This window comes from Mastigoproctus giganteus, chromosome 3, assembly GCF_048544385.1.
Source record: "Mastigoproctus giganteus isolate SK-2022 chromosome 3, ASM4854438v1, whole genome shotgun sequence".
NCBI lineage: Eukaryota > Metazoa > Arthropoda > Arachnida > Uropygi > Thelyphonidae > Mastigoproctus > Mastigoproctus giganteus.
The window spans coordinates 223,397,626-223,421,491 of record NC_143577.1 but is presented as its reverse complement, the minus strand read 5'-3'; the positions used below and the strand labels follow the sequence as shown (position 1 = coordinate 223,421,491).

The 23,866-nt window shown below is 35.1% G+C and overlaps 1 protein-coding gene across 3 annotated transcripts in view; it reads right to left on the bottom strand.

Annotated features, from left to right (window-relative positions):
• LOC150088784 (adenosylhomocysteinase-like 1) overlaps window positions 1–23,866 on the bottom strand; it is a 333,024-nt gene that overhangs the window by 22,746 nt on the left and 286,412 nt on the right. For all 3 annotated transcript variants that reach the window (XM_090370894.1, XM_090370896.1, XM_090370895.1), the window contains exons 14-15: window positions 16,218–16,316; window positions 6–153 (exon numbers count right to left, since the gene is read on the bottom strand). In XM_090370894.1, coding sequence (XP_090227020.1) covers window positions 6–153; window positions 16,218–16,316 — 247 coding nt within the window. The remainder of the gene's footprint in view (window positions 1–5; window positions 154–16,217; window positions 16,317–23,866) is intronic.

Below are 23,866 nucleotides of genomic sequence, written 5' to 3'. Positions count from 1 at the left end.
CATACCCATTTTTTTAGGCAACAAGTATACATCTCCTTTGTATCGGCCAGGAGTAGCATTGTATAGTTCTATCAGTGCCAAGGCCTGAGTGGAAGCTGTTATGGATACTACAAAGGAAGGGATGGTTGAACAACTTAAGTTAACAAGTCGGCCCTGTATAATAAAAATTGACAGTCTTTTAATTCTATTTCTAGATATTTTACTTATATCACTGCTTTTTTTATTCCATTTATATATTTATTTACATCATACACTATACAGAATAAAATTCCAACATAAGACATTATATATAGTTTCAAATTGTTTCATTATATATAGTTTCCGTGAATTGGTTGTAGGTGATTCGTGGGAAGGTAAATTTTATTGTAATTAATAATCACAAATAAAATTAAAATTGGCAATCAACTGTTTACTTTGTTGTCGCAAATCAAGAGGTATCTCTTACAATGTAGGGGATACCTCCTGATTATATTATAAGGCTTACATTGTAAGACTGTGTTGCCAGCACACTGTTGGTGAGGCCACAAGCTTTCATCTGTCACAGTTGATCACCAGCTTCTAAGCATGTAATATGTATTGGATTTGTTTTTGTGTATTTGTAAAGTGTTTTTTACGTTTGCACAAAACTGGTGCACGAGAATAACTTAAAATTTGTTGTGATTGTATATGTTGGGAGAGTTTTTTTAGTATATTTTTAATTATATTTAATTAAATATAATTAAAAACCACCACTCTTTCTTGGTGGTTCCCTTCTACTTTTCTCTCTCACTCTCAGGGTAACTCTGGAATTTTTTCGGCTGGTGCAGCATAAGCCTCAGGCTTCCTTACACCATATAGCTAATAATAACAATAATAATATTGGAATTATTTATTTTAGTAATTTAATATCAGTCTTATACTCAAGTATAGTATACTAAACAACATGGATAAGTGGCTAAAAAGAGGATTTTTGAAACATCAACCCAATGCTAGTTTTTTCATAGATGTAAAGAAACCCTACCCAGTGGTCCGCAGTAAGTAAAGAAAGCTTGAAGTGATCCGTGAATGATAAAAGGATGAGAAGCACTGATCTATAGTAATTACATAAAATAAATACAAATATCACTTAATATTTATTAATTGTATTTTAATTTCAAGCATGCAGGTAAGATATTTTTTTCTGATATGGACCCCAATGAAAACTAACTGGTGACCTATGCCATTATCCTTGGCAGACTGCAGCAACAAAGGCCTGCACAAAGTAGATTATCAAGTGTTTGAATGATGACCAAAAACATCTGCAATGAGATTGCACCTGATGCACCTAATGCAATGTGTAGAGGAAATGACACCTTGGATCTCATATTGACTATGAATGAGAGAGACAAGATGCAGGTCCTTTGAACTAGATGGCAAGCAATGCAGATGGAACAGTTACAGTTATTACCACAGTTGAAGAAATTTAAAACTCGAAGCATTGCCATGATTATAGTCAATGCTGGTTATTGACTCAGCAATGGGCTATTGCTGTGCCAATTCATGCATAGATGCGAATTAATCAAATCACAAAATTATGCACAAATCCTCAAAAATGATTTGTGATGTGCCATCAAAATCAAAAAACCTGGATGTTTAATAACTTTCGTTATATGATCACACATGGCTCAAAACACCATGGCAACCATCCAGAAACTACACTGAAAAGCAACTGAGACTTTTGTCATCTTGTAATTTTCATGCTTTTGGAAGACTGAAAAGTGATCTGGTAGGACAAAGATTCCACATGGACAATGAAGTGAGAGAAACTATCAAATAATGGTGCCGACAGCAACCAAAGATAGAATACATATCAGCAAAATATAAAAAATCTAGTGCGCAGATGGAATAAGTGCCTTAACCGTGGCAATTTTTTTTGAAAGATAAAGCACTTGTAAAAAAAATAAGTTTTTCATCATGTGGCTCAGCTTTGTGCATGTCCAAAGAGGTTTTTCAAAATATGTTATATTCACCCAACTGCTAGTCAAATTAAGATTAATTGCACCAAAAAAAAAAAAAAAAAAAAAAGTAAAAATCCATACGCTAAAAAACAGTATATGCATCAAGTCAGTTATCAATCAGTTTAAGCAACTTTAAACAATTTATTTGTTAAATTGTTTAATTAAATAAAAATAGTATCAAATAAATTAATATTCAAATTAATAACGTATAACTACATAGCTGAGTTTTGAATGTATTACTACTGCAAAGAGATCTAGAAAGGCAAATGAAGTTCACATTTCCCAAAATGGTAGAGCAATAAAAGTTAGAATGAATAATTTCTTAAAAATTAGTGATAAAAATTTCATCACTAATTTAGCCCAAATATTCTACCAGTTTAATCCCATAATGTAGGTAATTTATGAAATTATGATTTTTCCAGTAAGTTAATAAGATATTTGTTATGTGGATTCCATACTGATAAGCAGCATTCTGTAAGTGGTAATACTGCAATTTTATGGATTAATAAGCAGTTAGTTCAACATCCAAAAAGTCTTTTCTTACCCTTTTTACAAATCCCAAACATGTCCAAACTTGTCTGCAGATTTTGGCTTCACGATCTTTTTGTATTTACCTAAGATATTAGATGCAACACCCAAGTCCTTATACTCAAAAATGTCCAGGCATGTTTGTCAAGCATAAAGTATAATTGTCAAAAGTTTTTTTTTTTTTTAATTGGGATAATATAAAAGGATAATAATAAGATTTAATAGCACATCATTATTAATGAAGCTATATAATTTATGAAATTATATAAATTTTGTACTGTATAACATACAACTTGATAGTGTGTATAGATATGAGTTAAAAGATCTGTTTTCAGACCATCTGTATGTATAAGTAATTATTCTGATTCTGGACTCATTAATTATCTTTGCTATATCATTTATAAAAATGAGTAATCAGAGAGGTCTAAGGAATGATCTCTCTCTTACTTAAACAAAGAAAAAAAACTAATAAGTTCCACAGCCAGTTTACCACATTCTACAAGATCACAAAAATATCTGAGCATGTACATAAGCAATTCATTACTAACAGAATTAAAAGGCTTGTGATCACAAGCTGTATAGGCTATCTCTGCTTATGCAACTTGCATATCAAAGTCAAACATTAATAGGCTGATCAGGATGATGTCCCAGATAAGTAATTCCAAAGTTCCAAAGTATAGTTTCTCAATTGATAAAAACCAAGATATAATCATTGAAAAAATTAATTCAATGATCTTCAATAAAAAAACTTCCAAAATAAAAACTGGATTCAGCATCTCAGAGGCTTACCTGCCTCTCAAATTCTTTGATTTATATGGAAGCAATGAGAGAATTTGGTAAGGCATTCTTTCAAATTAAAAGGACCTTCCATAAAATGTAAACTAGTATTGCAAAACTACAAAACAATGTGTCCATAATAAAATGGGTACCCAATTAGGTGCCTTATTAAAATTCATTGGAAATATAATCTAATCTTCAATTCCAGTTTATGGAGCTATATTTCAAAAGTTTAATACAAATTTTTATTTGGATTAAAAGTTAATGATAACTCATCCCTTTATCAGTTGATTTTGCATATAACTTATATGCAAAATCACAAAAATAACTAAAATAATTTTGGGAAACTGCCACTTTAGAATTATCTGATAAATATTTTGTGGTATCCGATTTAACAACTTCATTACAATAATTTCCAAAGTTTCCTTATATTAAGCTACCTCATTTAAAGAGAATCAAATATTGAAGAGAATTTAGATAAAACTTTTAATAATTAGGAACATTCTGTTTATACAAAGTTTCATTTCTATATAATTATGACTATTCTATAATCTGTCCTGTAGCAAATATTTAATCCTAGCATCCTCTGTTTTGCCTAAACCTGACTGCTGCTCTCCAAGGTTACGTTAAACCAGCGGTTCTCAAAGTGTGGTATGCTGACCTCTGTCCCAAGACTCTTTCAGGGGGTCCATGAGGCCAAAACTATTTTCATTATAATACTAAAACATTTGCCTTGTTCAACCTCATTCTCTCACGAGTGTACGGTGGACGTGTGATGATGTCATCAATTTGATGGCTAATGGAATGTGTGTTTGTGTACTCTTGTGTTTTCTGGAATTTTCTAAGGTTTAGGCACATATTTATACGCTAAACTTTAGGCCCTAAAGTTTAGGGTATAAATATGTGCATTTTCAGAGATGAACTCAGTTTGTTCCAGTACTTCTGTGTTCTTACTAGCTATCTTCGGTTATACCTACTATAATCTCTGCGACCTCATTATCATCCAATAAATCATTATTTTGAAATCCTGAAGTTTTCCTTGCGACCACACTTTGTTGTCCAATTTTGAAATAATATTTTTAAAAATTTTTTGAAAAATTTTCAAAATAATATCTAAAACTGATATTTTAGAATTTAATAATATTTTATTATAAAATGAAAGAAAATTTATTTATAATATATTTTTCTTATATTTAAGGATGGATCTTTGGCTTAAAAAGGGAGATTAGAAGACTCGCTTTCTCAACTCACAGCTACACCGTATACTTAGTCTAAAGATGCTGAAAAAGATGAAACTGACATATCAGAGACTTCTCTGACTCATGGAAGGGAGGAATTTACTCTAAAGAAACTAGGCAAAATTGTAAATAAGAAACAAAAATATGACAAAGCCATCTTTCCCTCGGGTTTATAGATGTTAACGATTTACTTTATTGCGTCTTATGCAACAGAACATTTTCAAATACTATTATGGTGCCAATTAAGTTCAGTGTCATTTTGAGACCAATCATTTAGAGTTTAAAGAAAAAGGAATTGAATATTTGAAATGTAGGTCTGAGCTCTTTAAAAGCCAAAAATTGTTTGTTACTGCTTTTCAAACTAGAAATGAAAAGCCACTGAAGCATCTTACAGGGTAAGTTATCATACTGCATTGGCTGGAGAAGTGCACACAATAGCTGAGAGACTAATAAAGCCTTGTACAGTTGACATTGCTGAATGCCTGCTGAATGAAAAGTCAGTAAAAGAAATCACATCAGTGCCACTTTCCAATGATACAGTAAATCAAACTAAAGATTTAACTGCAAACATGAAGACTGAGTTAATATCTCGCCTTCAGAATTGTACTTTTGCCTTACAAATGAACAAATCTACAGATGTGGCTGGATTTGCTGTTTTGCTTGCATTCATCCAGTATCAGTACCAACTAATCATCAAAGATCTTTTATGTGAATGCTTGATAACAAACAAATGGTACTGAAATATTCAAAGTTTTGAATAACTTTTTTGAATCTCATGGTTTATCCTGGAACAACTGTGTTGACATTTGCACTGATGTCTTAGCACAAATCAAGGCAGTGGCACCAAACTATACCAGTGGTCACTTGTATTCTTCACTGCCATGCACTCACAGTAAAAAAATGCCAATTTCGCTTAAGAATGTCCTTGATGAAGCAGTAAAATGATTAATTTTGTTAAATCTTGATCCTTGAGTACATGTCTTTTTAATATTCTGTAACGAAATGAGATGGAAAGTATGCATAAAGTACTTCTGCTGCATACCGAAGTATGATGGTTGTCTCAAGGAAAAGCACTTGTGTGATTTAGTTGCGAGCTGAACTAGCCGCTTTTTTCATGGAACACCACCTTTACTTGAAAGAATGACTGTTAGACAAACTATGGTTATTCAGACTTGGATATTTGGTAGACATTTTCTCAAAAATGAATGAAGTGAGCTTGACACTTCAAGGAAAGCAACTGACAATATTTGTTGACAATGATAAAATTTGAGCTTTCAAGAAAAAATTAGAATTTTAGAAAACTTGTATCCACCACCATGAGCTTAACAGCTTCCCAATACTTAGACTTTTCTGATGAGATCGGTGGTGGTATTAATGAATGTGATTTTTTAATATTGTATAATGAAATGTGTCAATATTTGGAAGATCTGCATTACTTCATGCCTCCAGCATGAAGTTTGCTGTTCTACCGTTGAGACCACCCATCACACCATGGAGGTAACCTTAGCCCACCTCGCTGTTGTTGTTGTTTGTTATTTGGTTTTTAGGAGCATTAGCAACTAAGGCCATATTGCTTCAGGAATATGTGGTCATTCCCCGACCTTTCCGCATCCTCCGTATTTGGTGGTGATGGGCTCGAACCCCAGTCTAATCAAGAAGCATGTGCTACACACTGCTGCTCCTTCCCACCTGGCTACGGACGACCTTGATGAAGAGACTGCTAATGACATCCACTTCAGGACAGCTTCTATTCTTCAGCGTGTGCACCCTGCTAACCCCAACAGTCGCCAACACGCTGCTCTTAACTCCATCAGGAAAGTTAAGAGCAGCGTGCTACAAGCCATCGTCATCCTTCCAGCTGACAGGGGACACTGCACGGTTGTATTGGATCATTCAGAGTATCTGAACAAGGCTCTCGCCCTTCTGCTCGATCCTAATGTCTACAAATCTGTACAAGACCCTCTCCCCATCAGGGCCTTGGGACAACTAGAGTCAAAAGTGAACATGTTAGTTTACGAGTGGTTCAAATCGGAGAAGATTTCCAAGTCCACACGTTGGCAGTTACATGCTACAGCTGCCACAATTTTATGGTCCATCGTCTCCTGTTGCAATTCTCCAACTTACAAGCTGTCAAAACATGTGATCCATCTCCTAACACCACTGGTGGGAAATACAGTCCACGCCGTCTCCAACAGCGAGGAGTTCCTTCGCCTTGTCAAACACCTTACAGTTCCTGAAGATAAGATCATGACATCCTTTGATGTCGTCTTCCTATTTACCTCCATACCAGTCCAACAGGTCGTCATATGTGCCAGACAGCTTTTAGAGAATGACCCCAGCCTATCAGATAGAGATATTCTATCTACAGAAGATATCTGTGCAGCAATTAACCTATGTTTATCGTGCAGTGTCATTACATCTGGCCACTCTCTCGATAAAAAAAATACACAGTACGGCTATGGGCACCCCTATCAGCTCAGTCGTCACCAAAATACACAATGGAGGAGTTGAGGACATATTCCTGAACCCACCATGTGGTACAGATATGTAGATGATATTTTCACCATCATCCCCAGTGGTTTGGATATAATGCTATTAGAATAGCCTCGACTCCCTATCCCTCTCATCCAGTTCACTTTAGAATTGGAAGCGAACATGACTCTTTCTTTCATGGATGTCTTAATGAGACAGGCAGGCCCTCATCTGGAAACTTCGGTATACTGGAAACTGATGTGCTGCGGGCAATTCATAAATTACAGGTCAGAGCATGCCCCTTGTCACCTGAACAACACTGCATGTACTCTACTCTCTCGAGTTTGGAGTCATTCCAGCTCAGAAGAAGCCAGGTGCACCAAGGTTTATAGGGTAAAAGCTGACCTCACCAACTGTGGCTACCCAGCCCATGTATTGGACAAGTGCTCACCACAAGCACAAGAACTTGCAACTGCCCGAGGCTCTTGCCCTCTCATGATAGCAAAACAGTATCTACTGCTTAAATCCCACATTACCCAGGCGCCTCAGACCAGATTTTTAGTGTCTTACGTGAGTACCACGTGAAATGCTTACAACTTCCTGGTAGAAGTTTGCAATCTCTGGTCTCGAGAGTAAGAACACCATCTACCCTCTCTTGCGCAGCGGTATTGTATATCAGATCACTTGCCATGATTGTGGCAGCTTCTATGTGAGGGAAAGCTCCAGACGACTCCAGGACCGCCTTGTGGAACATGATAGGTCCATCCATCTAGGTGACGCTGCACACTCTGCAATTGCAGAGCATTTCTGGTCAACTCAGCATGACCACAATCCCAGCCACGACAGCGAGGTGATAGACTAATCTCGGCACTATCACTGCCTATGGTTAGAGTCCCTAAAGATATCTAGCTGTCACAAAGTTTTAAATCACAGCAGAAGTACAAGACCACACCCAATTTTGGAGTCTGTAGAGTTAAAGCACGACAAACACTGCCAGTCGTCTCATATATGTGCTGGATACCAGCAAAAATCACTTGATCTGACATAGTGATTGAACACTCACGTTCATGTGCGTGCTCTCCTAGCAATCTGAGCATGCACTGCTTATTTATTTTATTCCATTCCTAACATTTTATGTTATGTTTACATTTCTGTGTGTGTATGTATGTACTCAGCTGAGGAAGAGGTTCAATACCCTGAAAGCTTCGTTACCATATTAAAATTCATTTAGTTACAGTATTCACTGCTTCTAATGTATTCTTCTTTTGCCAACTATTGAAACCAGTGCAACAGGCCCATTTTCTTTTAATTTTTCTTTAATAAATTATTTTAAGAGTTCAAAAGTCAAGATTTATATAATTTTGTGATTTAAATAGTCAATTCATGTAAATACTAACAATTAAAATTAAGTATGCTATATTTAAAATGCTTAGAATTATATATTTTTTTATTTGATTCAGAAATACTAAAATTCTTGGAAAAAATGAATTTTGCATTTTAACTAAGTGCACTTGATTTTTACCACAGAGTTCTTTTCTTTTTATTTATAAAATCTGTTCACATTATGCGAACAGATTTTAACGCAACTTTATTATCCCACTTTTAAAAAAATTATAAATTTGATTCATGACATTTTTGTTGCATGTTTTTAAACAATTTTAAGCTAAATTATTTATTAATACACTAAATAAAATATTATTAAAGTGCTGCAAAAATTAGAAAATAATTTGCTTTACTTACGAAGGTACAATATAATTAAAAAGACGCAAACACTAACACTGTTCCGGTTTTTCTTCTTTGGAAGATGTTTTGTCCTAGTTTTGCTCCAAAAGTATATGGTCATCCTAGGTAAGTGTATATTATTATTGATATTTGATTGTTTTTATTTTGTTTGATCAATTCTTTTTATTCACAGAGCTGTCTAATTTTATTTTTACTGCATTGATAACGTGTTTATTTCAGTTGTAAACAGTACCAGTGCTTAGAGACAGTTAAAGAACAAAGAGAGAAAGTATTTTTACCAATTAACATGTAAAGAGCTACAAGATTCGTATTTGTTTAGCTCAGTTATTGCAGAAGCTGTAAAGCAGAGAAGATCTCGCAAAACCAAAGGGAACAACTCAGATTCCTCCAAACCAAGCACCAATGAATTTGCTTGACCTAAAGCGTTTTATCATAAACTTCATGTCAAAAATGATGGCGTTACTGTAGAAATTCAGTCATTCACAGAACCACAAAAGATTGGCTGCACACTGTTCAACATAGCCTTGTTCAAAATCAACGATCACCAAGAGACACTAGAGATAAACACCAGAGAAGATCAAAAGCTCTACCTACATCCCTTAAATTATTGCTTGAGAACCATACAAGTAATTTCAAGACTCAGCAATTCCACTACTCAATCAACAACAAACTGTATTTATCAGAAACATTGACAGTAAGTAAAAGGCATAAAATGTTTGAACAAATATCAAATTCAATTTTCCTTACAAGTAGTAATGGAGGATATTCCATGAAAAATTTAACTTTTCCCTGAGTTGTCCACGATTGTACATATGTTCGATGTGCAACACACTTCAAAAACAGATAGCAGTTTTTCAGACCCAGCTGAAAAATAATCCAAGATAGTAAAAAAAGGAATTACATCTGTGTAAAGTCGAAGCTTTTTACAAGATGAAATTGAAGTACAAAGAAAAAGCTCAGGAGGGATCAGCCACTGTAATCAGCTTATATTATATGCAGAACCTACTTCTCCCTCTTATTCAGACTAATGTAATATTTTATTCTACGCAGTTGTGGCATTACATTTTTGGAGTGCACAACTTAGGAAATAGCGATGCATCACTGAATAGCCAAAAAAGGCCAAAATTAAGTTACGTTGTTTTTGTTCCATTATTATTTAAAAACCAAAATTAATTTAAAGGATAAACTGGTGCTGATTTCTGACGGATGTTCAGGTCAGAATAAAAACTAAATGAACAGCAAGTATAAAAATATACTTGCTGTTCATTCAGAGAATATGTTCAAAACTGTACCATATCTTTTTCAAATTTGAGAGCATTCTTTTCTTCCTAATGACCAGGAATTCTCTCTCATTGAGGAAAAGAAAAATAATGGTTGAAATATCGGAAGAATGAAGCAATATTATGAAGTCATATTATACCATCCTAACCCATTCAATGTTGTCAATATACACCAATCTTTTGTATATAATGACAGAAGCAGTTGAACTATACTTTAAAAAAAAAAACAGGAAAAGAAGTTGTAAAATTGAAAACTGTATGGATGTTAAATATAGATTCATCAAGTCCACTAATTTCAGTATGGGACACCTATACTGGTGCTTGCCATATTGTGGCACTAAAAAATTAAGTCCAGTTGAATAAAATCTTCAGCTCCTATAACAAAGAAGGAATTAAGATCAATGCAAAGAAATTTGAAGGCCTCAGAAACTTCTAACCCTTTTGAAAATGGAAAGTAAGGATTTCTACAATAAGTTAAACTTAGGGAGATGATGAAGATGGTTTGCATGTGGATGTTTATGTTTCAGAAAACAGAAGTGGTGCACAGGAAGATTAAATTTTTATAAACTCCAGTAAAAAAAATTTTATCAGCTGTATCAATAACCAAATTAATAAATGTCACTGTCTCCTACTTTTGTTCATAAAAAATTAATTTTACTTTCTTCCTTTTACCTTTTCCCTAAATTTCCAACAAAAACAACCTTAGTCACAAGCTTTCAGACTTAAGTGCCTGACTTTAATAATTTCTTCAGTCATAAAATATACAGAAAACATCCTTTAAGTGTCCACATATACAATGGTGTTCAAAGAAAGTGCATCTCCTAGGAATTTCACATTTCTAACCCTTTTTCACGATGGTATGTTACATTAATGACTAGCATTACAAATAGAAATATAAACAAAAGATATTTATTAATAGTTAAGGCAAAGCCAAGTAATATTTGAAAGGTGCTCTCAAAATATTCCAAAATGAGCATTTGCAACCTTCATACAAAATTCATAATTCATAATTGTCGTGTTTTGGTAAACACAACAATTATGGCTGAAGTTGTAAATTCTGAAGTCTGACAATTATCAGAAGCCCTCAATTTGCTTCAGTGTATCATTTTAAATGGAAAACAAAATGAAAAGTTCACCAGGTGCAAACTAATATTTAGTTGAACTGGCTCTGGCCCTGATGACAGCAGCATACCATCAAGGCATTGACAAGATCAATATCTAAAGATAATCAACTGATAGTTCGTGGTTCCAAACACGAATTATGGATTCCTGAAGTTCACGAAGGGTCTTTGGTTTCTTTCTGGCAACTGTAGATTCCACACAATGCCAACAGTTCTCTATAGGATTTAGATCCTTTAGCATTAGCATTAGTAGAGGCATTTGATGCAAGAAAGCAAGCTTATGCAGCATCAGCCAAAAAAAAAAAAAAAAACCCACTTCCACTTCACCCCTCTGTTCGTTCAAAATACCTGTCCAGCTGAGCCTTAAACTTATTTAGGCTATCAACCTCCACTACAAGGGATGGAAGTCTGTTCCACCAAACAACCACCCGCTCGCTAAAGGCAAATTTCCGCACATCTATCCTACATCTGTCTTTCCTCAATTTCAATTTATGCCCTCTCAGGTGATTTTTCTGAGCTAGAGGAAGAATCCCATCAGCATTGAGCATGCTTAAACCATTCAAGGCTTTATACACCTCTATCAGATCACCTCGCTGGTGCCTAGTCTCCAGACACTAATTTGCAAAACTTAAGCCTTTCTTCGTAAGAGCACCCCTTTGTTCCATTCACTAATCTTGCTGCCCTTCTCTGTACTCGTTCCAACAGCTCTACATCCTTCTTGAAATGAGGCCTCCAGACCTGTATACAGTACTCTAGGTGTGGCCTGACCATTGCCTTATACAAGGGAATAATCACCTCCTTATCCCTGCTGGAAAAATTCCTGTATATCATTGACAATACTCCATGAGCTACTCTTGCAGCCCATCTGCACTGCTCAGAGAACTTCATATCTGCCTGCACAACCACCCCCAAGTCCCTTTCATTCTCTACCACTGTCAGTGTAGTACCACAGAGTTGATACTTTGCTCTGGGGTTGCTGTTTCCCATGTGTAGTACTTTACATTTGTCACCTCTCAGCCCATCTGCTCAACCTTTCCAGATCCTGTTGCAGCAGCATAGTGTCAGTAGTGTCCTTGACAACCCTGCCAACCTTTGTATCATCTGCAAACTTGGACATTAAGCTTGATATACCATCATCAATACCATTTATAAATACAGAAAACAATAATGGACCCAACACTGAGCCCTGAGGGACTCCACTAATAACATTAGTCCACGATGAGCAGTGTCCATTGATTACCACTCTCTGTCTTCTCCCCCTCAACCACCCCTTTATCCATAGCAGCAATTTGCCTCCAATGTCACACTGCTCCAATTTGTGTAGCAGTCTTCCATGTGCAACAGTATCAAAAGCCTTTCTAAGATCCAAGTATATAATATCAAAGTTATTCCCTGCATCCAGTTCTTTTGTGACTGCATCATAGTATCCAATCAAGTTGGTCAGGCAAGACTTCCCCTTAACAAAACCATGCTGTGTCTGAGCTATAACTGAAGTCTTGTCTAAATGATCCTGCAGTGCTTCTTTAACCAGTGCCTCCATTAATTTTCCTGGAACAGAAGTTAAGCTCACAGGTCTATAATTACTTGTGTCAGCCTTTGATCCTCCTTTGTGAATTGGGGTCACATTTGCACATTTCCAGTCTATGGGTACCTCCCCTGAGTCCAAGGAAGCTCTCATAATTATGGCTAAGGGTTTGCTTACTTCCTTTGCTGCCTCCTTTAATATAACTGGATAGATCCTATCCACCCCGGGTGCCTTTCTTGTGTTTATCTTCAACAGTTTCTCCTCCACTTTACTCCCAGTTATTTCAAGATTCTGTAGCTTACTGCTAGAGTTGAATACACCTCTGGCATTCCCCTCGCTAAATAACTCCTCATGTGTGAATGTCGATGCAAAATATTCATTTAGTTTGTTAGCTACCTGAGCAGGATCATCAACAGTTGACCCATCAATATCAAGTGGACCAATCTGATTCATCCCCTTCCTTCTAGAGTTTACATAAGTAAAGAACTCTTTGCTGTTTTTCTTTGCATCCCTTGCCAAAGATTTCTCATAATCTGCCTTCGCCTGCCTAACCTCCTTTGTAACTTGGTTACAGACAACTTATATCTATCATAGGCTTCTGTGTCACGTGTTAATTTGTATGTATCCCATGCATTTTTCTTCTCTGCTATATGTCCCATTAGTTCATCTGACATCCATTTAGGCCTAAACCTTGAACAATATTTCTTAGTTGGTACGTAAAGCCTAGTAGCTTCCAAGATAAGTTCTTTGAATGCTTCCCATTTTGAATTTGCTGTTGGTAACATCATCAGTTGGTCCCACTGTATAGAATTTAAATACTGTCTCAGACCATCGTAGTCGCCTTTACGAAAGCAATAACCCTTCCCTTTACCCCTGATGGTAGTTATCTCTTTGAGTAAATCCCACTTCAGCACACAATGATCACTGCCACCTAGTGGTTCCTCTATCTGCAGATTCTTAATGCATGAAGAATCACTACTGATAATCAAATCAAGAGTATTGCTCCCTCTAGTTGCCTCCCGAACATGCTGATGTAGAAAACAATCATCCAATAAATCCACAAAAGCCTTGCTAGTGTGGCGCCTATGTAGCCAGGTGGGAAGGAGGAGCAGTGCGTAGCACAGGCTTCTTGATTAGGCCGGGGTTCGAGCCCGTCACCACCAAATACAGAGGATCCGGAAAAAAAATCAATGCAGAGGAAAAAAAATCAGAATCTTCTCTTCATTCCCATTTATTCATTACAATGACGAAAGGAAAGTGCAAGTGGTGGCAGTGCTAGGAAATAAAACAAAATTGATTTAGGAATGAAATAATAATGATTAAGAAGTAAGATGAAGGAAAAAGTTTGTTATCTATTCCATGGGAATTAGGTTTTGCTGCTTAACAGTAAATACTATTTTTAAAGGATAGTGCAGGTGTTAAAGGATCAAAGCATTTAAGATCAAAAGTGGTCACAAAACAACATTCAGGTGCTATATCAAAGAGGGAAAAATTATTAATAATATGGATGGAAAATCAGATTCAGAAACAAGTACCCCTGAGTCTAATGGCCATTCAAGCAAAAGCAAGAAGTTTTTATGAAGATATTAAGAATAAGTAAGGTGAACCCCAAGCCAAGTTTGTGGCAAGCAACATGGGTTTAATAGGTTTAAGCATTGCACTGGTTTCCACAATGTTAAAGTAAAATTTTTGTAATTTTATACACTTTTGAAATTTATCCTGTGCGTGAGATAAATAAAAAAATTGAATAAGTAATTCTATTTACGTGTTTGTCAAGCATTTCTTTTTTGCTTCAATCAAATTCGGTGGGCATAGTTGCGACTGCTGCATAAGCCTTTAGGGAAATTCTGACTTATGTTAAATTCAGCTAACAGAGTTCCACGGAACACAACCTTTATGTAAGTCGGGGAGTGGCTGTATACAGTATTGGTACTAATAGTAGCAAATGATGCAAGAAAGCAAGCTTATATAGCATCAGCAAAAAAAAAAAAAAAAAATCCAATTTCATCTATCCATCCCATCCATTATTCAAATTATCCACTTCCACAACAATGGATGGATGCTTGTTCCAGCAATCAACCACCCACTGGCTGAAGGCAAGCTTCCACACATCTATTCTGCAAACATCCTTCCTTTACTTTACAAAGATCACTTTACAGGTGTCTAGTCTCCAGATGCTGCAATTTGCAGAACTGAAGCGTTTCTTAAGAGCACCCCTTTGTTTTGTTTCCCCCACCAACCTCATTGTCCCTCTTCTGTACCCAATCCAGCAGCTCTACATCCTTCCTAAAATGAGGCCTCCAGACCTGTATGCAGTACTCAAGGTGTGGCCTGACCACTGCCTTATACAATAGTATAATCACCTTATCCCCGCTAGCAAAATCCCTGTATATTACTGACAAAATCCCATGAGCTCTCCTGGCAACCTGTCTGCACTGCTCAGAGAAATTTGTATCTGACTGCACAATTACCCCAGTCCTTTTCATTTTCCACTACCCTGAGTGTAGTACCACACAGCTGATATGTTATTCAGGGATTACTACTACCAATATGCAATACCTTGCATCTGTCAATATTAAACTTCAATTACCACTTCTCAGCCATCTGTCTAATCTTTCTAGACCTTATTGCAGCTGCACACCTTCATTCCTCCCATTATCTACCCTGCCAACCTTCATATCATCTGCAAATTTAGACATTAAGCCCAATATACCTTCATCCAATATCATTAATAAATACAAAAAAACAACAATTGGCCCAGCACAGAACCCTGTGGGTCTCCACTAACATTAGTCCACAAAGAGCAGTGTGCATTGATAACAACTCCCTGTTTTATCCAACTCAACTTTATCTTAATGTCACACACTGTCCAATTTTTACAGCAGTATTTTAGTGCGACAGTGTCATATAGTCTGGTTTACTGCTGAACCTGGTTTTATTTCACTTTCTTGGCATATAGCCAATCCGTTCTGTGGTTCCTAAATTAATACATTTTACAAAATTCTGGCAGCTTTGTGTATATTTATAATTAAAATTTACTGTTCTAAGATTTGCTGTTCTGTATTGTTATTTCTACCATTTCTGTTACTAGTCCTTGCTTGTGATATGTTTATATTTGGTGATACATCTCTGTTACTTTGCAGCGCCTCCATAGCCAGGTGGGCAAGAGCAGCAGTGTGTAGCACACACTTCTTGATTAGACCGGGGTTCGAGCCCGTGGCCACCAAATACGGAGGATGCAGAAAGGTCAGGGAATGATCACTGCATATCCCTAGAGCAATATGGCCTTAGTTGCTAATGCTCCTAAAAACCAAATAATAACAACAACTGTTACTTTGCATTATCTTTGTTATTGCGTGGCAATACTAAAATTATATTATTTCAAAAAATAAAAACAATAATAAATAAATAAATATATATATAAACTACTAAAATATTATATATCATATAAATATATAATAATAAATAAAGTAAAATAAAAAAATAAATATATAATTATATAAAATATAAATATTAAAACAAACAATTGTAATGCATTTTTAAGGAAGAGTACTTACCTCAGCTAGGAGAATAATTCTTTTCCCGTCAGGCCATATAATATGATCCACTTGTGAACGCACTTTTTCCCACGTGAGATCTGGTGCTCTCAAGCTTTGCTAAAAAAGTTTATTAAAATTATTATATTAAAATCAATCTATACTATAAAAACAACACTTTGCTGCATGGTCAAGAATTTTTAAGATGAAAACAAGGCTACCACATGTACTGAACTTCTGAGTGTCAACATTGCAGCTTATATGTCAGAAAATATATCAAATGAGACAGGTTTACCAAAAAATTAATTTAAAATAAAATAACTAAAGATATTAAACTAGAGTTATGAGGGAAGAGTGTGGTAAAACTGAAGGACACTTGTACAAAATAAATTGAATTAGTTAAAAAAAAAAAAAACCAAAGTACTCAAAAAATTAATAAGCAGCTATGAAATGTTAAGAACTATGAAATCCTGCTCTTTACAGATGGATTTTTATACTAAGAATGAACACAAATCATGATCCTTCCCTGGGATCTGCAATTGGAAATATGCTTAAAGATAAACCAAAAAACTACTTCAATAAACATTTGAACTGAAAAAGCATTGAATAGTTGCAAATTGCTTCCTAAAAGATAAAGTAAACCAGGTTAAACCACAAAGTAAAGGAAGTGAAAGTAAAAGATGAGGCACTGGTGATGGCTCATCTCTTTAGAGCAAAACACAAGAAGAATCAGCTACTGTCTTGACCAAATGTGGTCCTATACTGTATACACCTGGAACAGAAAGAATGTCACTGAATAGAAGCAAAAGAGGAAATTGAAATTATGTGAAAAATCAAATTAATAATTAAAAAAATACATATATATAGTATATATATATATATATATATAAATGAAAGTGGAGATAAAATTCAATATTAATGACTGTGTAGTCGGATATTTATTAACATAAAAATAAGATTTGAATGAACAGCTTCAAACACTATGCTGCTAACAGAGTGTAAGTTAAAATATAGTGGATTCCGGTTATTTGGGCCACTGGTTAATCGGGGCAGCTGTTTATTTGGGACAAATCTTAAAGAACAGAACCGAATTGAGAAAATAGCCAGGCTTTACTTCACTTAATTGGGACAACATGCCGTTTAATCGGGGCAGGAGACTGCAGCACTTGAGATTACCCTACGATTGTCTCCGACCATACCACATACTTCAGTCAGATTTCTGGAGGTCACAACCATAAAACAATTAGCAGTTCACTGTTTATTAGTGCAACCTATTATAAATGGATACCAAACTTAATCTTGTTGAATTTGCAATAATACCGACAGCTGGAATTCTGTTGGTTATTATGGTGAAATGTGTTTACACTTGCATGAAATCTTCAATCATATAAAAAAATAAATTTTCAGAATCTTCTCTTCATTCCTATTTTTTAAGCTTCGTAACTTGTTACTCCATTCTCACTTGTGTGCATCGTGTTACTTGCCATTTGTGTGTGCCGTGTTCTTTGTTATTGTTTGCTTATCTTTTTTACTGTTTTAAATTTTAATCCCTCCCCCAAATGTCAGTGAACAGAAATATCAACTACTGTAAATAGTGTGTACATATTACAGTATGTATTAAGCTATGCACGTAAGCATAAATTTATTTTTATTTTGCTAACCTGCGGAAAATATTCTTCCGATTTTCACGTATCATTTAATTTTTTAATTGGCAAGGCATTAAAGTGTAAATTTGTACTTAATATATCTTTACTTTTATAGCCTGTGGATAATATTCCTCCTATTTTTGCTAATTAGAATCGTTGTTTAATAGAATTAAAATTCAATTTACAAACATGACTACAATGACTGGCACTTACTACATATCGTATAGTGAATGGTACTTTACTATGGTGAGTTCATCGTAATGTGATTTGATTGTACAGAGAATCAATCGTAAAGCGGGGGTCCGCTGTATTTTTAACTATTTACCTGAAACTTCACATTATTGGGGCAGCCACTTAATCAGGACAAAATGCAGTCCCAAATAACCAGAATCTATTGTATACGCACGTATGTATGGTAGGGTAGGGTAAGGTGTTCATTGTGCAGGATGCCAATCCAAAAGAAGTAAACAAAGTAGAAATACAAGGAAAGAAGACATTGGAAGCTAAAAAGAAGTTGATTAAATAATAATATTCTTTACTTTACAAGGATAGAGGAGTTGTTAAGCATGGATCAGATGCATAAAAATCCGTAATCCAGATGGCTTATTGTAATTGTGGTACACCGACAAAATTATTACGATATTCCATCTTACACTTGTCCTTGGTCTTACATATATAATAATTTGCACCCTAATTGCTAGAAAGCTTAATCATCAATGCTAATATGCAATTTTGTAGATATATTTTTCTCATACTGCTTATATAAATTGCAAGTAATATTATTATTTCTTTACCTTCTTTTAGCTTCCAGTGTTGTCTTCTTTTCTTATACAGTAAACCCCCGCTATTCGCGGTATCTGTATTCGCGGTCGCTGATTTAATATAAAATGGAACCTAAAAAAATGTGAATTTTAAAGCACCGTGAATATTTTCCGCCATAAAAAAACATGGATGCGGCTAAAATTATCTTTCCCGGTCAAAACAGCGCTCATTGGGTGGGGGGGGTGACAAAATCGCGAACGTGGATGTTTCTCGCTAATCCTTGTTCATTATGTGTTATGCACTTGTCATGGAAGGTTTCGTCGTTTGCTTTTGCTTTATATGCTTATAAATTGAATAAATTTATCAATTTATAAATTGATATGCTTACAAAAGTGATAAATCTACCGTTTTGCAGTGTAAAACAGACTTTTTCGAGTGTGTTAACGGAAGAAAGTGACTTTATTGTCAACAAGTTCTTTCTAACCCGTACAAAAATATGGCTACGAATAACAAGGGAAATATGAAAATATCAAAGAAGGCGATGACATTAACGAATAAAATTGAGTTATTAGACAAAATTTCTAATGGTGAAAGTGTTTCCTCAGTGGCAAAACATTATAAAATCAATGAGTCAACGGTACGATCAATCAAGAAATCGAAAGAAAAAATCCGTCGTAGTGTCCGTGAAATGCGCTAATTGCTTCAAAAATTTGCTCTGTAACTCAATGTTAAATTATAAAAAATGGAAAAAGCTTTAAATCTGTGAATAGAAGACCAAACTCAAAATAAAATTCCGTTAAGTTCACTCATCATTCGTGAAAAGGCAAAACTCCTTTATCAATACTTTAGCAAAACTGGTGATAGCACTGGCAGGATAAGTTTTTTAGCTAGCAAAGGCACTGGTTTCAAAGATTTGTTTGAAATTTCTAATAAATATTATATTTAATATTAAACTGTTTCTTATTTTTATTTCGATGCCTTATGCTTGCATTTCACTATGTACTGTCTATGTACATAGTCATATTATGAAGGTACATATAATACATACATAGATAAAATTTTAGACTAGTTTTTCTTATATATTTCATACTTTGGAACGAAACCCTTTTATTACTATGGGAGCCATAACTCAGTATTCGTGTTTTCGGTATTCGCAGCATTTCTCAGGAACGTAACCCCCACAAATAGCGGGGGTTTACTGTATTTCTACGCGGTGTGACTATTAAATAACAAGACTGCACATGCAGCTACTACGCATCAAGCACCACCTGTGAAACAAAGCTATAGCAGTTGACCTCCAAACCTTCCCTAGCTGTCTGCCAAGTCATGTTCCAACACACTCATTCACTTTGCAGTGAGGAAAGTTTTCATTACCTTGTGGTTTTGCAGTTTGCCGGAAAAATAACAGCAAACAGAATCAAACAGCAAATAAAATTTTTAACAAAAATGAAGAAAATACCAACTGAAAGTTATGAGTTGTTACATCAAGTTTGTGGGGATGATACTATGTAAAGAGCAGACATGTTTTAACAGCATAAAAGATTTTTAGAAGGAAGAGAGAATGTGATTACCAGTAATTGTCATTTAAGCATTACAATGGTTACATCAGAACTCAATATGGATGAAGAAATAGACAAATTTCAAATGAAAATTTAGGTATGAGAAAAGTGCATGCCAAATAGTGGTAAAAATTTTGAATGAACGTCAAAGAATGAGAAGATTCCAAGTTTGTGAAGATGTTTTCAAAAAAATTGAAGAACCAGACTTTGAGTTCTGTAATTACTTGCAATGAAAGTTCAAAAGTTGGCTGTTTCAGTATGACCCAGAAACTAAGAGACAGTCAATGCAGTGGAAGATAAAACAATCCCCCAAACTAAAAAAAAGCAAGAATGTCAAAATCAAAAATAAAAACTATGCTTCTTGTTTTCTTTGGTATTAAAGGAATTATATTATGGCTGAATATATCCCACCAAATCAGACTATCAATCAATCTATGTAAGTTTAGACAAGGCTGCATGAAAAAAATTGAAGGTAGACTTGAATGTGAAAATGCAACCTCACTTGCTAGACCTAGCCCCTTGTGACTTTTTTCTCTTCCCTAAACTGAACATTGTACTTAATGGAACTCATTTTCAGTGTACTGAAGACATTCAGAAAAAAAATTATCGAAGTGTTATTAAAAGGCTTACAGAAGATGACTTTAAAAATGTTTCTGTACTTGGAAGAAATGTATGGAACAGTGTGTGTGTGTGTGTGTGTGTGTGTGTGTGTGTGTGTGTGTGTGTGTGTGTGTGTGTGTGTGTGTGTGCAAGCCCAAGGCAATTATTTTGAAGGGAATAACTTGTAAGGTAAGAAAATATTTCTTTATATTTATGTTATTGCAACAATCTTGTTATTTAATAACCACACTTCATGCTTTCCTTTAGGTTGGCATCCTGTACAATGAACACCTCAGCCTACCATAACAATTTAAAATATTTTAAATTGTTATTTACAGCCATATATTTATTTCATACACATCAGAAATTAATCTGGTTAACACCAGATTAATCTGGTGTTAACCAGAGAGCAGTCTGCAGCATTCAGAGCTTTTCAAAATTTTAGTCTATTTTGTTATGGTTTCCACACATTATAATCCTTTCAATAACAACATTCACCATACAGAGAGAGAGAGAGAGAGAGAGAGAGAGAGAGAGAGAGAGAGAAAATAAAATCCATAAGGAAAAAAGCAAAATACAAGGAGACATGCAGCAGAGACTAAATTTAAATTACATTCCACAATAGCTATGCTTTTTGTCCTATTTATTCACCAGTTTCTTTTTACTTAAATTGACAACCCCCAATTTTTATTTGGTCAAAATGAAATCCAAAGTAACCATTTCTTTATACTCTTAATAACTGTCAAAAATCAGCACAAAGTTCTTTATAACATTTTATAACACCTTTATAACTTTATTTCACTTTCACTTCATCCCTTCAAAAATTGGAAATAAGTTAGAATGAAATGGTACACCAATGATTGATCCATTCAATTGCTTTTTAAAGTCTGCTTGACTTATAAGTTTAAATCTCTGAGTTTATGGCAAAATTAAGGGTTGTAAAAATAGTCAATCTTACCTCATTTTTTGAAGTCTTTCATAGTATTGCTTCTTCATGATTTAAAAACATAAAAATACTTTATTGAAGTATTTTTAGGTTTTTAAAAAATACTTTAGATTCCTGTGGCCTTCAATAATTTCTCTGCAGTATCCTTCAACTGTTTAGTAGTAGCTTTGTCAGTTTGTCTTCTGGTTTAAAGTTATTCCAATGTTCCAAATCTGGCTTTTGATTCCCTCCTCCCCAAATAAAAATCAATACCTCACCTATTTTCTTTGTGAGATAAAAAATTTATATTTAAACTGAACAGCTAAGCTAACTGAATAGCCACTAGCTTCTGCTGTAGATTCACTTATTTAAATACAAGAAACTCATCTTGATTCTTCAGATTTAGTAAACAATCCATTTTTTGTTAGCATGTTTCTATGATATCAAATAGTGGTGAGAAGAATAAACACTACTACTGGTTAAAGATTTATCTAAATAGATGTTATAATGAAGGCAAGAGCAAAAACAAAGACAAAAAAAAAAAAAAATGATAATGGTCAGGTATTTATGACCTGACTATGTACAATACAGTGAAACTTCTCCTAACGGACACCTCTCGTTAACGGACATCTCTCTACAATGGACATTTTCAAATTCCCCAACTCACCTCTATTGGTTTTAACATGTTTGCAGCTTCTGTCTAGCGGACATTCTCTGTAACGGACGCGGACAGGCAATCTGCACTGTTTTGTTTAGATTAGCACTTAATTTGATCTCCCCATAACGGACAGCGGGCGAGCTCACGGCCCTTTTTCTAGGAACGTTTCTTCCACGTATTGCCTCAATCGTGTGTTTATTTTCTATTTCCGATTCTCTGAATTTTATCAAGGTTTACGTCGCGGTTCTAAACCCTTTTTCAAGAATTTTAAGGCACGTGTAAAACTTCTGATGAATTCGGTGTGTGAAGGGAGGGGGGAATATGGTCGGCCTTTCGTCTTTTCAGTTTCAGTTTTCAGTTTTGTTCAGTGTCGTGTGAAGTGCACAATGTCTTCTCGTAAACATTTAACTTTAAAAGATAAAGTCGAACTCATTAATGCGTATGATCGGCAAAAAAATAGTGTTCGCAATCTCGCTGCAAAATTCAAAATCGGGAAGATGCAGGTAAGCGACATCCTAAAGGAAAAAAATGAACTGCTCAAACAATTTTGGCAACACGTAAATGATTAGGTTCAAAAATCATTCCCGAAAACTGTTAGACTACAAATTTGTTGCGCACATGCTAAAAAAATTCCCATTAATGGGCCTATTATTAGGGAAAAGGATTTGGGGGTTGCGAAATCTATGGGAGTAAATGAGTTCAAAGCTTCTGTGGGATGGCTAGACAAGTTCAAAACTCGGCATAAAATTTCTTGGAAAACCGTAAGTGGTGAAGGTGGATCTGTTGATACTAGGGTTGTAACAGAGTGGACCATCAAATTGGCAGATTTATGTCATGATTTTGAAGCTAAGGATATTTACAACTGTGACGAAACAGGGTTGTTTTTTTAAAGCTCTTCCTGAAAACACAATGAGTCTAAAAAACGAAAAGTGCCAGGGCGGAAAAATATCTAAGGAACGCTTGACTGTACTATTGTGTACAAATATGCTGGGAGACTTTGAACAACCTCTTGTTATAGGAAACCCACAAAATCCTCGTTGTTTCAAGGGCATAAAGTTGAATCTTTTGGATGTTGACTGGAAGTCTAATAAAAAAGCGTGGATGACACGAGATATCATGAGCGAATGGATAAGTCACTTTACCCAAAACATGATTCGTCAAAACAGAAAAATTATTCTTTTCATGGATAATGCTGCATCTCACCCGCACATTGAATTGTCCAACATTCAAATCATTTTTCTACCACCAAACACATCTGCAGAGTGTCAGCCCTTGGATCAAGGGATAATAAAAAATTTTAAACTTCACTACAGAAAACGTGTTTTAAGACATCTCATTGCAAACATGAACGATGTAACATGTGCGAGTGACCTTGCAAAGAAAATCAGCATCCTAGATGCGATTCAATGAATTTCCTCTTCAGTAAGCGCAATTAGAAAACAAACTGTCGTGAACTGTTTTGTAAAGTCTGGCTTCTCAAACGCAAAAATTGAAGTTGTGAACAGTAATGTGGAGCACCA